The sequence below is a fragment of the Miniopterus schreibersii genome (assembly GCF_964146895.1).
Source record: "Miniopterus schreibersii genome assembly, chromosome: 2".
In the NCBI taxonomy this organism is placed as follows: Eukaryota; Metazoa; Chordata; class Mammalia; order Chiroptera; family Miniopteridae; genus Miniopterus; species Miniopterus schreibersii.
This window is the reverse complement of record NC_138102.1, coordinates 104906422-104926471: the sequence shown is the minus strand read 5'-3', so window position 1 is coordinate 104926471 and position 20050 is coordinate 104906422. Positions and strand designations below refer to the sequence as shown.

The 20050-nt window shown below is 37.6% G+C and overlaps 1 protein-coding gene across 2 annotated transcripts in view; it reads left to right on the top strand.

Annotated features, from left to right (window-relative positions):
* The window catches only part of ADIPOR2 (adiponectin receptor 2), a 55526-nt gene that overhangs the window by 15982 nt on the left and 19494 nt on the right, over nucleotides 1–20050 (top strand). For both annotated transcript variants that reach the window (XM_081130828.1, XM_081130829.1), the window contains exon 2: nucleotides 6665–6921. In XM_081130828.1, coding sequence (XP_080986954.1) covers nucleotides 6751–6921 — 171 coding nt within the window. In that variant the 5' untranslated portion in view covers nucleotides 6665–6750. The remainder of the gene's footprint in view (nucleotides 1–6664; nucleotides 6922–20050) is intronic.

Here is a 20050-nt window from a genome sequence, read left to right as displayed (position 1 = left end):
CACTTAGTCCACTGCCATCTTTAATCTCCTCCACTTCCATATTTTTATCATTTTATGAATGGTATACAGTCATGAACTCCTATAGTATGACGCTTTATTTATTTATTTAAATACGTTTTTATTGATTTCAGAAAGAGGAAGGGAGAAGAAGGGATACAAACATCGGTGATAAGAGAGAGTCACTGATTGGCTGCCTCCTGCACACCCCAAACTGGCAGTTGAGCCCGCAACCCTGGCCTGTGCCCTGACCAGGAATTGAACTACAATCTCCTGGATCATAGATTGACACTCAACCACTGAGCCACACCAGCCGGGCAGTATGACACTTTTTAGAACAGAATCATATAGCCTGAAAGTCTTTCAGATTGCCCCCCCAATTAAAATTGTGAAATACGCATTCATGTAGTGTTCATGTTGTGCCATTGTCATTACCATTCATCTACAGAACCGTTTCATCTTGCAAAATGGAAACTCCGTACCCATTAAACAGACTCCCCATTCCCTTCTCCCCCTAGCCTATGTCACTCACTATTCCACTTTATGTCTCTAAGATTTTGACTACTTTAGGTGCCTCATATGAGTGGAATTATACAGTATTTTTTGTGCATAATTGATTTATTTCACTTAGCATAATGCTCTTAAAGTTCATCCAGGTTGTAGTTTGTGTCAGAATTTTCTTTTTGAGGCAAAATAATATTGTATGTATAGACCACATTTGGTTTAACTTCATCCATTCATAGCACTTGGGTTGCTTCCACATTTTAGCTGCTGCGAATAATGCTTTTATAGCAGAGTATATATATGTTTCTTCACAACTCTGCTTTCAATTCTTTTGAGTATACTCACAAGTAGAATTGTTAGATCATATAGTAATTCTATTTTTAATTCTTTTGAGGAACCTCCATACTGTTTCCACAGCTTTGCCCACTCTCAAAATTGAGGGCAACATAAAAATTAAAGTCACAAAATAGGTGAAGTAATACATTGTACTAATCTACCTTGACAAGAAGCCCAGTTTAACTATGATTAAATATAATGTAAATAATTTCAATTCCTTTTTTTCCTTTTCCCCCTTAGAGAATGGAACACTTATTCATCCATTCAGGAAACCTTTATTGAATGTCTACTGTGTATCTATTGTAATTTGGCTTCCAGCAGTGAACAAAACAGAAGTCCTTGCCCTCATGGAACATACTAACCATTCGTTTTTAAAAGTTTCCTAGAATAGAGGCAGATTTTTTAGACTAGAAGTCTCAAACAAACTAGCAATTTCTTCAGATAGAGAAAATTGATTTTGAGGTACCGTTTAAATAGCCTTGGTGCTTTTAAGCAACATGTTAAGTCTACCTTATACAGTAGTTGGCCCTCCATATCCACGGGTTCCACATCTGGGGATTGAGCAAATGATAGGTCAAAAATATTAGAAAGAAAAGGTTACCTTGTCGCTGATATGCACTATGTAGTTAGGCCTACAATGGTTGGGTCTGTACTGAACATTAGAGGCTTATTTTTTGTCATTATTTCTTAAACAGTACAGTATAACAACTATTTACATAGCATTTACATTGATTTAGTTACTGTCAGAAATCTAGGGATGATTTAAAGTATATGGGAGGATATGTGTAGGTTATGTGCAAATACTCTGCCATTGTATGTAACGGACTTGAGCGTCCTTGTTAGTATCTGCAGGTTTCCTGGAACCAACCCGCCCATGGATACCTGTGGATGACTGCATTATTTGAATAGGGAGAAGAACTTAAGGACAGGACAATGGAAAGTATTGAGGCTGAACCCTAGCTGGTTTGGCTCAGTGGCTAGAGCATTGGCTGTGGACTGAAGGGCCCTAGGTTCGATCCTGGCCAAGGGCAGTTCCCTTGGTTGCAGGCTTGATCCCAAGCCCCAGGTGGGGTTTGTGCAGGAGGCAACCAATCAATGTGTCTCTCGTACCTCAATGTTTCTCTCTCTCTCTCTCTCTCTCTCTCTCTCTCTCTCTCTCTCTCTCTCTCCCCCCGTCTCCCCCTCTCCCCCCTTCTACTCTCTGAAAAGCAGTGAAAAAAATATCCTCAGGTGAGAATTAAAAGAAGAAAAAAAAAAAAGAAAGTATTGAGGCTGAGAAACAGGAAAAAAAAAAAAAGACTGAAGAAAAGCAAACAGGGAATATACGGATCATCTTTCAGTGGAGTAAAATATGCATCATAGGGACTGGGAATTGAACTGGTGACCTTTTGGTACATGGTTCAACGCTCAACAAACTGAGCCACACGGGCCAGGGCAGGAAGTTTGTAGTTTGTACCTTTTGAACACCTTTGTTGCCTGTTTTTATTTCCTCCCAGTGAATGGATGTAGTTTCCTGTTTCTTTGCATGCCTCCTAATTCTTTGTTGGATAGTAGACATTTTAGATAAGGTGTGTTGTTACTCTAGGTACTGGCCCCCCTTCTTCAGGGCTTGTTATTGCTCTTTGTTTGCTAATTTGTTTATTGAGTAACTGGATTGTTTTAGTAAAGTCTGCCCACAGTGTTCAGTTTCTGATATTGTTCCTCAGGGAGGTATTGTTTTGGATATGCTCATAGGGTGGGATAATGTTTTTGGTTGGGCCCTCTTGCTCTCTTCCCTGACCACACCCAGTTGTTAAACTCCAATAATTGCCAGCTGATTGCTATATTGATTTTAATAATGCCCTGGGCTAGAGATTGTTCTGAAGGAATAGTTTCTGAGGTTAGTGTTTAATTTTTGTTCTGACAACAGGAGGGGTCCTCCCAGCCTTCTTATTCCCTGGTACTCTTTTACAAACAACTTGCCTAAAGTTCCTGTTTCATAGTAAAGTTAATTTTAATGAAGTCCAGTTTATCATTTTTTCCTATTATGGATCATGTTTTTGGTGTCAAGTCTCAATACTCTTTTCATAGCTATAGATCCTAAAATTTTCTCCTATGTTTTTAATAAAAGTTTTGCATTTTATATTTAAGTTCATGCTCCACAGGGTGTAAAGTTTATTTAGGTCAGTGCTCCCCACCTCCAATTGTTTCCACTTCATTATTTGTTTTACCTATTCTGGGCCTGTGCCTTCCATATAAATTTTAGAATAAGCTTGTCTTTATCTACAAAAATTCTTGCTAGGATCTTTATAGGAATTGCATTAAACCTATAGAAGAATTTGGGAAGAACTGACATCTTTACAATATTGAGTATTTCAGTTCATGAATATTAAATGTTGCTATTTGTTTAGACCTTTGATTTCTTTCATTAGCATTTTGTAATTTTCAGTAAACAGATCCCATACATATTTTAAGTGTATACTTAAGTATTTAAATTTCTTTGAAGTAATTGTAAGTGACATTGTTTTAAATTTTAGTTTCCACATGTTTATTGTTAGTATATAGAAATGTGGTTGATATTTGAGTGTTCATGTTCTGTCTGTTGCCCTAGCTGAACTCACTTAGTAGTCCTAGGAGTTTTCTGTAGGTCTTCAGTAGCATTTTAAGGTTTGTTTTTAAGTGTTTTATCTTTTTACTTTCTATTGTGTTTATTAGTTTCTCCTATAGTAACCAAATATTGTGGGCTTTTAGGGTGGAAGCTGTTGATATTCTTATATTAATTTTATACCCAATCACTTTGATGAGTTTTCTTATTGAAATTTTTTTTTTCAGTTGGTTCTTTTGGGTTTTATAGCTAAAGTGTGATATAATGGGTAAATAGTTATAATTTTATAATTTTCATTTTTGCCTCTTGCTTACTTGTCTATAATCTCCAGGACAGAGTTAAATAATGGTGATAAGGGACACCCTTACCTTACTTCTGACTTTACCTTAGAGTCTTAGAAGAGCTTCATTTTATCGTTAGAGAGAATGCAAATAAACTAAAATGTATAGTAGATTATAGTTCTCCCCAGTGTTCTCATATTGGGCTGTTTTATTAAATCTTTGGCAACCCGAGTGTTGACAGAAATGTTTTTTCTTCCAACAGTTATATTGTTGAAACTGTAAAATATATTGGTAGGCCTTTCTGCTTTAGAATATGTAAAATGGTGAATATAATTAAATTTTTTTGAATGTGGAGATTTTAAAGTCTCTTATTTTTTTGTTCATTCTTTTATTGTACTTATAAATTTAGAAAGCATTGTTGTTAGGACTATGTGTTGATCTCAGCCCTTTCCTGGAAATTGATTTTTTAAATGTCTTTTTATTTTAAGGAGAATCCTTACAGATTCTTTGGGAAAACTTATTTCTTGTCATTCGCGTTCTGTTTCTGAGTTGAAGATTACAAAACAATTCTAACAGCATTCCATTTATATTATCCTAAATGAGCAACATGCCTCTCTATACGTAGCTCCTTCTCATGAGAAGTTCATTGTGGTCATAGTTCAAGACTGCTTTGCAGAAAGCTTTATTCTACTTGCTACGTTTGATAATAAAGATTTTGGTTCTTTAGTAAACTAAAGGACTTTAGGGTTTGTTGATACAAGAAATGTCCAAACCTTCAGAGAATTTTTATCAGTTTATTTAAGCCAAACTGGTTACAGTTGCCAGGAAGCAAGATCTCAGATACTCTGGAGAATGCCAGTTTTGCAGTTTCTTTTATACTTTGAAATTAAGGAGGGAATATAAAGATTACCTGAAGGTGGGAGAAAGCTAGGTACAAGATAGTAAGATGATTATTTGCTCCTTGAAAAGTCTGGAAAAGAGGATTATGTTTGGCATCTCAAAGGTGTATTAACCTAGAAACACAAGAACAGTGGACAGGATGACTTGCTTAAACCTTTCTGTAAAGAAATTGTAGGCCTGGAGCATGACTACCCACCATGACCTGTCCAGTTAGGAATTTATGATCACATCACTCTGTAAGATCACTTTACATCACTGGACTTGGCTGTTTTATTATAGAATCCCCGTTTTGTCCACAGGTTCAAGTTCTTTTCTTTTTCCCTAGTCTTAATTTTTTGAGTAGTAGAAAGCACATGAACTTCATGTGGGCCAGAATGACCTAGATATAAATCCCAGCTGCTCTTTATTTATAGGCTAATGGCCTTGAACAAGTTACCTAATTTCTGAGCCTACTTTCCACATCTGTAAATGAATGCAAATCATTAGCATTGTTCCCTCTTTCAGAATTGGAAACTATTAATAGCATAGTTTATAATCTCAGTATTATAAATATGCTTGCTAAACGCTTATGTGATAGGCACATGCCCAGGTTTGGTGATCCTTAAAGGTTTGTGTTTGTTATTGCTCCCAAAACTTTGAAAACACTTAGAGAAATCCTGCAGCAAAGTCACATGATTTATGAAACTAATAAATTCTTAGTTTAATTAGAATTCTTGGACTAAATCTTGTGTACCCACATATATGAACACTAAATACACCTTTTCACCTTTTATGGTATCTAGGCCCTCCCACTTTTCCCTTCCTCTCCTTTCCCCTAGTAAGAACTTTGAATCTCATGGGATTTATAAGCATAACATGTACCCTGGCTCCTTCCTATTTTAGTATTTCTAGTTGGATTGCCTGTCATAATCACCTTATTTGGATATGTAACTAAATGTCTAAAATAAGCCTTTGGCCCTGACTGGTATGGCTCAGTTCATTGGAGCATCTTCCCATACACCAAAAGGTGGCGGGTTCAGTTCCCAGTCAGGGTACCATACCCAGGTTGTGGATTCGATCCCTAGTCGGGGTGCATACAGGAGGCAACTCATCAGTGTTTCTCTCTTTTCCCCTTTCTCTGTCAATAAAATAATAATAAAATAAGCTTTTGTACTATGAATTAAGAGGTAGAAGGTCAAGGACTTGAAATATTGAACTCTAGGAAACTTACTGTAATCCATTTTAGAGAGATATTGATGATTTCTAAAGTGTTTTTACCACTTAAGAACATTAAATATCATCTATCGAATATTCATTAAACAGTCATGCGTATAGCACTTTCTAAGAACTCACAGGGATATAAAAGTATGCTCTGGTCCTGAGTTTCTTTTCTTCTAGGATAGTCTAGTGAGAGCTCAAAAAAACTAAAAAATATTGAAGTGTCAGACATTAAACAGTTTAAATGTAAAACATTACCAATAATATATGCTATATAAGTGAGAGATTTGGTCCTATTTATTTCATACAGAGTATGGTGAATTTTGGTTTCCTTACCCGTGAAATAGAAGTAAATACACCTTATAGGGTGGCTATTATGATGTCTAAATGAGGTTGGATATGTAAAACCTAGCTATAATGCATAAAATCCACATACATTTTTTCTACAGTTACGTATATTTTTAATTGAAAAAGTAATGTATAGTATGTGGCAAAAATATGCAAGTAGAACAAAATGAAAAGTAAATCTTCTCACTCCAGATCCTAGGTCCTTCCCTATGTATTTTTGTACCAAGAGTACAATTTTGAATGTTTTCCAACAATTCTATGTACATACACAATTATACATTTTTGCAATACATAAGTGGGAACATATGTGTTTTCTTGATCCTGTTTGTTTTATTTAAAAATAGATTTTGGCAATCTTTCCTATCATCAAATACAGGCTTTTTATACATTATTGTTTTATTGTTACTAATGATTGACAAGTATTTTATTGTTTGAGTGTATAATAATATAACCTATCTCTTCTCCCAGTACTCAGTGTGTTTAAAATATGTTAAATTTAAAACCTTCCTCTCTTTAGGGTCAACTCACTATCCTGAAAGTCCACCCTCCCAAAAAGAAGGTACAGAAAGAAAGACCTCTTTGTAGGAAAGGCTTGTGTATCCCATGAACGAGACAGCGAAAAACGGATTGGAGTGCAGCAGGACTCCAGAGCCAGAAATACGGCTCAGAAAAGGACCCCAACTTGATGGTACAAGGAGAGGTGATAATGACAACTGCCAAGGAGATTTGGAGCCTGTTTTAGAGGCATCTGTTCTTTCTACCCATCATAAAAAAGTAAGTTGAAGTGTTAGGATGGTAAGTAAAACAAAAATTTATGAGGGTGTGACTGGAGAAAGGATGGAGTTTTGAAAAGGAACCTTGAGCACATTTGTAAGTTTTTGTTCAAGATAATTTGAAGCCTCTTATTAAATCAGTTAGGTATTACTTGATTTCATAGTCATGCCTTTTCTGATGATGCTTAAAATCATAATAAGCTTTATCTTGTTTGAGAAAGGAAGTGGGTTGTGTAGTGCTTTAGTGGTGACATTATTGTTTATATTTTTGGAAAAATTCTGATTGCATTCTGGGAATACTTCTGCAGATATGGTTTATTTCTAGTGCATACCTTGGAATTCAGTAGAGTTCTGAGAAGAGAAGGCAGATTTTAATCTTTCACTTCCCAGAGAGAAGAGCAGCTTTTAAATTATTCAAGCAACTATACCTATCGAGAACAAAGGTAGAAATATCTATAAACAGTATCAGAAAGTCATTGCTATAGACATTTTGCTATGTTCTTTGGAACCTTGGAATTATGTAGCATGTATTCAATATTCTGGCTCTAGTACAGTGTTTCTCAAATTGTAGGTTGTCCCCATTAGTAGTTTGTGAAATTAATTTTGGTATTAAAGGCAGTGTTTAAAAATTAAACAGCAAAATAGAATAAATATTGAGCTGTATGTATGCAGTAATATACATTTAAATAAACTCTTATTTGATGAAATAGTTTTATATATGTGTGCGCGCGCATGTGTTTGTGTGTGTGTGTGTATGCATTTCTTACTGTGGGTCTTAGTTAAAAATATTTCGAAAGCCTTTACTTGAAACTGGATCTTTACCAGTATTCTAAGAGAGATGCTTATTATATGGGTAATAGTGGTGCTGGTTTCAACTCTAGAGGGTTGTCTTGTCTGTTGAGATCTTTTATAAGAATTTCACCAGGGCTTTGTAGCAATATAGGCTATTGTGACAAGAAATTTGAGGTCATTATAACCAGTAAGTTTATTGCTTTTCTCTGTTGTTTCCTCCATATCTCTTATTGGCCTCCTTCCCTGCCCTTGATTTATTTCTTTCTCTTCTTGTTCCATTGGCATAACTTTATTTTTTTTCCTTTTTCTCCCCTTTTATTTTCTTCCTGTCTTTTTGTTTGCCTTTTTATTTTATATTTATTTTTTTCTTTTTCAGCCATTTTCCTATTCCTATGCTCTACCCTTATTTTTTGCTCACCCTTCTTTCCTTTCAGAATCTTTTCTCTGCTCCTTTTATCTCCCAGTAGCTTCTGTTTTTTACTTTTTATTATTATTATTTACTATTAGCAATAATATCCTTTTTTCTCTTTCCTTTTTGCTTTAGCATTTGTGTTCTTGTTTCACTCTCTCAGTTCTACTTTCTCTTGGATTGTTTTCATTCTGATTATCAGGATATTGTGTAAGTTACTGTTTGTTTCCTGGCAGTGTGGTTGTGTTTTGTTTTGCCCTGTCAGCACCTGTACAACAGCTCACACAGCATGGTTGTGGCTGAGCCTCACAGCCAACCTGAGAGGAGAGTCCTCTCATGAATGGGTTAACAGTAATCTAGACCCAATCACAATAGGAAAGCCCAAAGAACCCACAAAAGGGACACGCCTAGAGCAAATAGCTCAGAAGTATAAGGAAAACACACCTCTGGGTCCCACTGGACATACACTACAAAATCCCACCCCACAAGACTGGGAGACAGAGAATATATCTAATATACAGATACAAACAGTAAGAGTCACTAAAATGGGGAGACAAAGAAACCCCCAAACTAAAGAAAAGGAAGAATCGCTAGAAAAAGACCTTGATGAGATGGAGTTAAGCAAGTTATCAGAAATAGAGTTCAGAGTAATGGTTATAAAGATGCTCAAGGAAATTAATGAGAACCACAAGACACATTATGGGAAGGTCCAAGAACTTAGTGAAAGCATGAAAAAAGAGCTAGATATGATAAATAAGAACCAGGCAGTTTCAGTGACCTGGGCTCAGTGGGTTTGATGAAAAAAAGATTCAGAGTGAGCACATTGCCTACCCAGTCCTCAGAAGGGGTTTTAAGCTTTTCCTCCAGATCTCAAACGGTAGTCCCTAAGAGTCTTAGGGTCTTGTATTGTGGTCCTGTGAGCTGTTTTCCATTCCCCTTCAGGACTGTGCCCTGCGGGGGATATCAGGCTGCAGTGAGCTGAACCAGCCCCTTTCCTGTTGGAGGTGGTGCTCCTAGTCTGCGGTTGCTCAGTTCAAACTCTCCACAACGCAGACACAAATCCTAACGCAGACACAAATCCCAACGCAGACACAAATTTCCCTGGTCTGTCTCCCCAATGCAAGCCAGGAAGGTTGACACACCCATTCAGCAATCAAAAACACACAAAGCAACAAACATGCAGAGAACACGCCCTGTGAGATCCTGGCGCCCCCATGCCTTGGAACCAAAGTCAACCCCATGCAGGTCTCCTGCACAGCTGATCTCAGTCAAGCTGGGGCAGCTCCTTGCACGTTATGCCAGCTCCCCTCAGAGCTGGTCAAAAATCTCCAATTGGCCCACTGGCAGCTCCTGTTCCTGTCTCTGGCAGCGGGAGGGCTTTCTTCCCCTTTCCCACGCCACACAGTTCAGATGCTTTCTGGGGTTCTATACAATGCCGTACAGGAAAGCAGAGGGTCCCTGTAGGTTGCTGCTGAGTCCAGCCCTCTGGCCCCTTTCTGTTCAGAAGTCATATCCTTCAGGACAGCCTCTTCTGCGGTCAGCCGCCGGGGTGAAACTCTCCTGCCCCAGCTGCTGCCTTTAGGTGCATTGTTTCACTGGGAAGGCTCTACTCGGCCCCCTCCGTGAAGGTGCACTGTTCCCCTGGCTCCCTCTGCCCGCAGTCCATGGGCAGTCCTTCCTACTCCTCCACTCCGGGTTTGATATCCCAGCTTTTGGATGCCAGTCTCCACACTCTCAAGGGGAGCTTTGCAGCCTCTAACCCTGGGGCCTGACAGCCCCTCACTGGCTTCAAGGGGGACTCCCCTTTTGCTTCTCCCTCTCTTACCAGTCTCTATGATGTTTCTTCAGTGCTCCTTACTTGAAATATGTCCACTCAGGTATATTTCTTTTGTTTTTCCAAGCTGGCTATGCAGTATTTTAGCTGTAAATCCAGTCCGTGGCTGGAAGCAAGGGCACACTGCTTCTTGTTAGAGTGCTGCCATCTTCAATCCCTGAAAACCTGTATTTGATTTTCCTTTAATCTTAGAGCTAACCCAAAAGCCAACAGCCTGAACAAAAGGAATCATTTCTTTCTTTCCATCTGCATTAACAGATTTTCTATGAGGAATCAAGGAGAGGATCTGATCCATAGATTGTAGAATGTTAGAGCTGAAAAGTGAAACCATCTTGTTTACCAATGAGGATATTGTGTTTTTGTTCCTGATGAAAATTCTTCTTTGTGTGTTGTTTCTCTTTGGTGGAAGTTCTTTGCTAAAAAAAGGAGAAGGTGGTTTATGAAGAGACAAGTACATCTGCCGTGTGCTATGGGAGGTGGTTTCAGTAGGAAACTGATTGGAGCATTTAAGCAATGAAATCTTTTCTTCTTCTCAGGCCCTTCCTTGGCCCTTCCTCTCCATTCATTGCAACTTCTGCTCTATATTTAATCTATATACAGTACTGTCCCTTGCTACTAATTTCAGGGTATTAGTGTAGAATAATCGTGGGAGCTAGAAAAGAAAGGGGTTACAGAAAATTACAATTTTGAGACTGAAATTAAAGACAGTATTAACTTATATCTTCAAGTGACTCGAGGAGTTCCATATACTGATTTTTTTTTTTCTTTTTAGAGAAAGGACTGATTTCTTACAATTTCCAGTTTTGAAGTGGAACTATTTGAACTGTTAGCAAGTAGAGTGTATCCTTCTACCTAATTCTAATAATGCCTTAAATTTGTATGTAGCGTTTCCATAGGCATTATTTCGTTTGCTTCTCAAAACTGCACTCTGAAATAGGAAGAACAGATATGATCTCTGTTTGCAAGTGGATGAAAGTAAGATTTAGAAAGCTTAGAGCGATTTGCCCAAGGTCACATGGCTAAAAGAGCATGTGCTACGCCTTCTGACTGCTCTTCCTGCTGAACAAAGCTGTCTTTGTGACAGCTGGCACCAAGTTGACTTTGTGTTTCTCAGTTCCAAACTCTGCCCCTGAGTGTTTATGTTGAGCCTAGAGGTTAGATTCAGCGGTTGGTACTTGTTTTTTTTGCTGGAATTGTTGCACACCGTATTTTCTGTTAAGCCAGGTTAATTTTGCTTCTTAGGTGCATTCTAACCTTTTAATGGATTTTCTGTTTATTTTGAAAATAAACCTAATGTACCATGGTGCAGTCCTTCATATTTCTAATGATTTTGCATCATTTTCTTTGAGTATTTGTTTCCCTCTTCTTAAGATGTAGAATTTAACTAGATTGCATAGACTTAAAAAAAAAAAAAAAGGTAGTTTCCCTTAGACTCTCTAGTTGCATTAAATGCCAAGTGTGCATAGGATAAAAATATAATAGGAAAGCAACAGTGGTGTTTTTTGTTAAAGTTACAAACAAGTTAAATGAAATCCTGAGTTTGTAAAAATAAAATTTAAAGGTAGTTAGATGCATTACTGAGTGATATGTCTCTTTGTACAAGCGCTTACCAGCAGGTTCCTTTAAGTCTATTAGGAGTTCTTATCTGATGACCTGTGGCCCTTTAAAGAAAATAAATATACAAATGCCAGGTTTTTATTCCAGAACTGTTGAACCAGAATCTTTGGGTCCTGGATGTATATATTTTTAAAAAGCTTCACAAGTGATGACGATGTCACTATTGTTTGAAAATGAGTGCCTTAAGTAATTAGTTCTGTTTTATTTAAAACAGTTAATGTATTAAAAACTTCTCAGGAACATGCTTTACAGAAAGACAAATCTCTACATGTCTCTGAAGAATATTTGGGAAATAAAGTTAGATTTATTCGTTAAAGGAAAATTCCACATTTATTCACAGTTGACTTAAAAAATTGAGATAATTCACATATAAAATTCACCAATTTAAAGTGTACAATTCATGGTTTTAGTATATTCACAGAATTGCACAACCTTCACTACAATCTAAGTTTAGAACATTTTTTCATCCCCAAACAAACCTCTTACCCATTAGCTGTCATTCCCTATCCCCACGCTGAAACCCTAGGCCATTTCCAATTTGCTTTCTGGATTTGCCTGCTCTGGACTTTTTGTATAAATGGAATCATATATTATGTGGTATTTTGTAACTGGCTCTTCAGCATAATGTTTTCAAGGTTCATCTATGTTGTACCATGTGTCAGAACTCTATTCCCTTTTATGGCTAAATATTCCATTGTATGGATATACTATATATTATTAATTTATCCAGTTGGTGGACATTGTGTTGTTTTCACTTTTTGGCTGTTATGAATAACGTTGCTGTGAACATTCATGTACAAGTTTTTGTGTGGACATATGTTTTCATTTCTCTTGGGTACATACATAGGAATACTTTTTCGGATCATGTGTTAATTCTGATGTTTAACATTTTGAGGAGCTGCCAGACTGTTTGCTACAGCAGTTCTACCACTTTATATCCCCACCAGCAATGTATGAAGGTTCTACTTTCTCCAAATCCTGGCCAACACTTGCTTTTGTCTGTCTTCGAATATAGCCATCCTAGTAGGTGTGAAGTGGTATCTTACAGTTGACTCTTCAGCCTTTATCAGACCTACTGAAATTAGTTGTGGATGAAGATACCAATTTAAGCTCTTTGAAGACTTTGGAAATAGCTAAATTCAAACCTACAAAAATTGTGTCAATTCAAATTTTTTTTTAAAGGTTGGTTTTGTTTTATTTTTATCCTCACCTGAGGATATGTTTATTGGTTTTAGAGAGAGAGGAAGGGAGGGGGAGAGAGAGAGACAGACAGAAAGACATTGATGTGAGAGAAAAACATGGATCATTTGTCTCCTGTACATGCCCCAACCTGGGAATTGAACCCACAAGCTTTTTTAAAAAAGATGTCTTTATTGATTTCAGAGAGAGGAAAAGAGAGGGAGAGAGAAACATCAGTGATGAGTCATTGATTGGCTGCCACCTGCATGCTCCCTACTGGGGATAGAGCCAGAAATCCCAGGCATGTGCCCTGACTGGGAATCGAACCTCCATCTCCTTGGATTATAGGTTGATGCTCAACCGCTGAGCCACGCTCGCTGGGCCCTTTTATTCTTTCTCTGGTGTATGGGACTATGCTCCAACCAACTGAGCCACCTGGCCGGGGCTCAATTCAACTTTTAATAGCCCATTTATTTTCATCTGTATTGTCACTACTTTTGTCTAAGCTGCTATTATGTCCCATCTGGAATATTGGGCTAGACCTAACAGGACTTTCTGTTTTGTTACTTGTTCCTGTTCAGTATATTCTTCACATAGTTGCTAAAGAGAGCTCTTAAAAATGCAGAGTTTGTTATGCCATTCCCATATTAAAAATACTTCATATGCTTCCCATTGCACGTAGGATAAAATCTTCACTCCTTTACATAGCCTACAGGATTCTGCATCACCTCACCTTTGCCTATCTCTTTAACTTCAAGACCTTCTCTTTCTTGTTCAGTGAGTCTCAGCCATGCTGGCCTTATTTCACTTTACATGGGCTGGGGTCTCTCCAGCCTCAGCCTTCAAACGTGGCTATTTCTTCTGCCTGGAGGATTCTTACATCCACCTCTGGCTAACTGCTGCTCACCCTGTAGTATTCACTTTACATGTTACTTCCTCAGAGAAACCTTTCTCAAATTCCTATCCTCACTTCATTCTTATATTGTCTGTAATCATACCTTCTATTTTCTATAACAACATATCACAATTTATATATTTGTGTGATTAGACATTTAATAATTATTTTTGCTTATAGACTCTATGTTCCATGGTGGAAAGTATCTTGCCTTTTTTTTTTTGAATCCTCACCTGAGGATATTTTTTTCCATTGCTTTTTCAGAGAGAGTGGAAAGAGAGAGAGATAGAGAGAGAAACATTGATCTGAGAGAGACACATCGATTGGTTGCCTCCCGCACGTGCCCTGACTGGGGCCAGGATTGAGCCTGCAACCGAGGTATGTGCCCTTGGCCAGAATTGAACCTGGGACCCTTCAGTCTGTGGGCCAGTGCTTTAGCCATTGAGCCAAACCGGCTAGGGCTCCTTTCTTTTAAATGTCAGAAACATTCGACACACCCCCTACATGATAGTCCTATTTTTAATATTAGTTTGAAATAAAGATATGATAGAAATTGACCATGGATGTAGTTCATCTTAAGTGAATTTGTATTTTGTAAATCACTATAGCACCTACATGTAGTTGGACAGTAGTAGCACCTGTATGTAAGATACTGTCATTAGTTTGGGAATCAAGGTACTACTTACAGCTGTGTAACGGTTTCTTAGCTTCCATTTTTTCATTTACCACACTTGATCCTGATTTCCACATTATAAAATGGGGATAGAAATACTCATTTCAGAAGGTTGTTGTGAGGATTTGGTTTTTTATTTGTAAAAGTACTTAGTATAGTGCCTGACATGTTGTTAGTACACAATAAATACTAATTCACTTGTCCTTCCTTTGTCATAGTACTCAACTGATGTAATTGCAATAAATCCTGGCAAACACATCCTGAACTTATTCATATATCTCAACTACCCTGGATTTCAACAATCTTTTCACAAAAGTGATTTCTAAATCTGTCATCTTAGTACTGGCCTTTTTATTAGACCTTTAAACTTTTCAAATTAAACTAATTTAGCCTATTTCTTCTCCCACTAGCTCACTCTTCTGACTTCTTAATTTCTTTTAAATAGTACCAACTTTCTTTCAAGTACCCAAACTTGGCTTCTAGAATGTCAGAGTGGAAGGAATACCACAAATCACTTTAGTAGATGCACACGTGCATTTATTCTTTCTGCAGATGGTTTTAGTTTCTTTTCTGTGTATTGGTACCCTGGGAATACAAAGATAAGACATGTTTTCTGCCCTTAAGAAGCTTATAGTCTAGTTGGAGAGACAGACAAATCACATTTGTGGTACTGTGTGACCGTATGCACAGGGTATTATGGGAGCAACTCTTCCCCAGGCGGGGATCTGGGAGGTAAAACTTGAGTTTCAGAGTTAGCCAAGAGAAAGGGAATAGCAAGTACGAAGACCCGGAAGTAAGAATAGTGGAGTAGTGGTAATAATAATAGCTAACACGTATTGAGTATACATTGGTATATATTGATGTCTTAACCTGCAAAATGTTTAGCATAGCGGCTTAATCCTGGTACAAGAGATTTGGTAACAAGTAAGCCTAGTCTAGAGATCAGCACCTAAAATCCGTATTTCTAGACTCCTGGTTCAACAATATTCTTCAATTATCCAAAATTCTTTTTCAGATGTGTAATGTGTATTGGTTGAAATTAATAGGCCATTGCTTCTAGGCCTCTGACCCTAAAGCCTGGACTCTTTTAACTGTATTCCTTGAACTTTAGAAGTTAAGCATTTTGTAAGCCTCTTCAGACAAAAACATAAAAGAGGCATTTCAAAACAGGTTGCCCTGATCATTAGTTTTATGGCTTTATTTCACATCTCTGAGTTTTCAAGGTATTAAGTTGAATAAAGAGAGAAGCTTTTATAGTTGTCCTACTTTTTCTCTGTTCCAGATTCTTTTTCATAAACGGCGGAATTTGGAGCCAACTTTTATTCATTCAACCTAGGAATTATTCTGTTGAACTCATTTATTTTAACCAAACACCTAAGAAGCCACTGTATGTTAGTTCATCAGAAGAAAGTTAGTTCATCATCCTGTCTGCCAATCACCTTCAGGAAGTCTACTTAGGAAATTCAATTAAGATTAGAGAGCCCTAGCTGGTTTGGCTCAGTGGTTAGAGGGTCAGCCCACAGACAAGGGACCCAGGTTCGATTCTGGCCAAGGGCACGTACCTTGGTTGCAGGCTCAATCCCTGGCCCTGCAGACCCTGGTTGGGGTCAAGACTTGTGCGAGAGGGAACCAAGCAATGTGTCTCTCTCACATCAATGTCTCTCTCCTGTTCTCTCTCTCTCCCACTCTCCCACTCTCCCTCTCTCCCTCTCTCCCTCTCTCCCTCTCTCCCTCTCTCCCTCTCTCCCCCTCTCCCCCTCTCCCCCTCTCCCCCTCTCCCCCTCTCCCCCTCCCCCTCCCTCTCTCCCTCTCCCTCCTCTCCCTTCCCTTCCTCCCACTCTCTGAAAAGCAATGGAAAAATTATCTTCGGGTGAGGATTAAAAAAAAAAGGATTAGAGTTGCTGTGTGAGAATAAAAAAAATTGGGTGATTTTAACTTTTTTTTATGTATCTTTATTGATTTCAGAGAGAGGAAGGGAGAGGGAGAGAGAGATAGAAACATCAATGATGAGAGAGTTGTCATTGATTGGCTGCCTCCTGCACACCCCTGACTGGGGGTCAAGCCCGCAACCCAGGCATGTGCCCTGACCAGGAATCGAACTGCAATCTCCTGGATCCTAGGTCGATGCTCAACCTCTGCGCTATGCCTGGCCGGGCGAAAATTGGATGATTTTAAAGGTCTTTTCCATCATGCTCTGATAGAGATAAAGATAACTACAGCAAGTCCTCACTTAACATAGTTGATTCTGTAATGAAACAATGTATAACAAAACCAATTTTACCATAAGCTAATTGATATAAACAAGAGCTAAGTTCCTGTGGCATCTCATTTGAGAACCTCTTGTAGTCTGTACAGGCTAAGAGTATATATATTTCTAGGAAGTCCAAAATAAATCCTCATATAGACTAGATACTGTATTTATTCTATTGGAAGATACCACATTCATCAATGCTTACTTTTTCATTTATTTTTTGTAGACATCTTAATTTCCACTAACCCTTGTGTTTGTATTTGTTAACTATATCAGCTTGCTAATGCCTTTACTATACATTTCAGAATTCTGAATTTAAAACTCAATTCAAGCTGTCAAGTTTCCAAAACCATCAAAATAACTTGGTGCTTAAACTAAGCCAAGTTTATACATATTGTAGTGAGAGTGAGCATTGCTCTAAAGAATTCCAGTAGTGTTTTAGAAAGGAGTGGTCTTGGATAGAAATTTATAGGGTTTTGAGGCCTGGGTTCTAGTGGTTTAAGGCAGGACTTTTTTTCTTTATTCAATTTATTGGTGGTGACATTGGTTAATAAAATTATATAGGTTTCAGGCGTACAATTCTATAATACATCATCTGTATATCGTATTGTGTGCTCACCACCCAAAGTCAAATCTCCTTCCATCACCCCCTTTACTCTCTTCTACCTCCTCCCTCCACCTTCCTTTCCCTCTGGTAATCACCATACTGTTGTCTGTGGAAAAGGTGGAGGGATAAAGCAAAACTAAAAACAAAAAACCTCATAGATGCAGACAAGGCAGATCTTTCAATACACAGAACATACTGACACTGGGCAAAGCTTGTGATAGGATAGTTTAGGACTCGTTGAGCAGGTTTTGATGAGCAAATATTTGATAAGCGAGAAGAGTTGCCTAGCTGAGCAATTTATTGTGCTAAGGGGCCGGTGGAGCAGCCTGTTGTTTAGTTAAATGGATTTTTGAGAAGTTCCTAAAGCTGATAATCAAGTTATTTACTGGTTTGTATCCTTATCTTCCTGGGCAAGAATTTCCTGGAACAAATGATAAAGTTTTGTTGATGTAAGGTCTTTAGATTCTTCTTTATCATTAAATTATGTGAATGTAGAAGGTCTCAGTTCTCGATGACATCTATAAAGGCAGACACATTTTAATTAAATATTTACTGTTCCCAGCCCTGGGTATTTTACATTTACTTTACTTTAATCTTCTAACTGTAGATGGTATTATGATTATGGATCTCTGTGGCACTTTGTTTACTGACTTCAACTAGTATTTCAATATATAATTTATCCCTAAAGGCATCCTAAGTTTCAGTTTCCTTTTCCCTCTTGACTATTGCTGTTCATTTCATCTTTTAAAATTCTATTCCTCATTCAACCTTTCCTGAGTCCCACACTCCCTGTCTTTAAACTAACTATACCTTATTTCTATTATAGTCATTTATGTGGCTAATTCAATCCCTTATTAGAGTGTAAGCCCATGGAAAACAGACTATATTTTACTCATCTTTTAAAAAACCCTCTTAATAAATATTTGTATTACAGTGATTTTCAATGTTTTTCATCTCATGGCACACACAAACTAATTACTAAAATTCTGTGGCACACCAAAATATATGTTATATATTTTGCTGATCTGACAAAAAATAGGCATACTTTTAATTCATTCACACCAGACCAGTTGTTGTGTTGACTGTTGTCATTTTTTTATCTGCCCAACTAAATAGTCAGCTATTGCATGTTTTAAAAATGCTTGCAGCATACCAGTTGAAAATTGCTGCTCTGCTGAAGTGAGTCAGGCTGAAACAGGTAAATGCCCAGTAGATTCATGAATTATTTCATATTAAACTGATCTTAAAAGCCTTTGATCTTTATGATTCTGTCTTTCCAAAGGCACATTCTAGAGAACTATCATTTTAGGTTGCACTTTAGACAGATCATCAGAGTCAAATATCATTATATTTTTGAAATATAACCAATCTCAGTCTTATCACAGATGGACTCACTGAATGCAGGAGGAGAAAAATGTTAAAAAGTGTTTTGTACGCACTTCATTGTTTTAACTTCTCTCTTTAAGTTTAAATATAGTGATTTATTCATAGAAAGCCTTATGGAATTAAGTTTTATGCCTTAATGTTAGGCAGCTTTGGTTTTAATTCTTTAATCTTTCATAATGTCCTGTTTTTCTTCATAATTTGTTTTGATAGGTTAGAGGTATGACCATAGAACAGAACATAGTATATATTTAACACTTGTATGTGATCATCTTAATATAGATGCCATTCGGTGTTGAAAGAGAGATCTTTGGGTATGTGGTGTAGCGGCTGCTAGGTGGGAAATTGAAAGTAATTTCTACTTATGACAAGGTAGTCTTTAGAGTTAATATTGGAAGACAGAGACTTTTTTGTTGTTAACCCTCACCTGAGGATATTTTTCCATTGCTTTTCAGAGAACGGAAGGGAGGGAAGAAGGGGGAGAGAGGGAGAGAGAGAAAAAGAAATGTCAATGTGAGAGACACATTGACTGTGTGGCTTCCACATGTGCCCTGACTGGGGCTGGGAGTGAACCTAAAACCAAGGTACATGCCCTGACCAGGAATTGAGCCCTCAACCCTTCGGTGCTCGAGCTGACGCTCTAACTATTGAACCACACTGGCCAGGGCCAGCCTATTTTATATATAGTGCCCAGTGTAGGTTTTCTCAAGCATAACTATGTGGCATAGCTATAAACTTGCCCACATACCCTAAGAGAAAGCATTTTTTTTTTTTTTTAAATTCTGTTTTGTGGCCAATTTTTGACTCTGCCACTTTATTCCTACTCGTTATCCTGTCTAACCCAGGGAACTGTATTTGCCACCACCCACTCCACACAGATCCCTAGTTAGCAACTCTATAATACTTGTACACAATAAATGGCTAATTATGATCTAGCATTTAAGAAGTTTTTTGAGGATATATTTGTGAGTATTTTGTTACAGGAGGGGGTGAGAATTGGGGATGATACATGATAAATAATAGATGTATTAGTATTTTGTGCTTCTGAGGGAAACTTTTTAATAAAAATTCAGAAATCTTGCTGACATACTAGGGTGGATGGAAGTATTTCTCTTTACTGTAATATGTATTTCTTACCTCTGACCTGATAACATATACTGGACCACCGGATGGAAATCTTACCAACAGTAATAATGCATTCTCTTGGACTGAGATTAGCTTTTTTAGAAACACCCATTTTAGATAAGAAAGGATGGTTGTGATAGATGTGACGAGAAGATGCATACAGGCAGCCCTAATGCTTTGAAAATTTCCAGTATATATGAGTTTGTTGCCATGGGTTAGTTAAGTAATAATAGCTCCTGAACCGTATGGTTCAAATTTTAGTTATCATGGTGTTTTACTATGAGTAATTGCATAGAGTACAAGCTTTTCTGCTAGCTCTTCAGTCCACATATCACTATGCAAATAATAGATGTTTGTCATGGTCA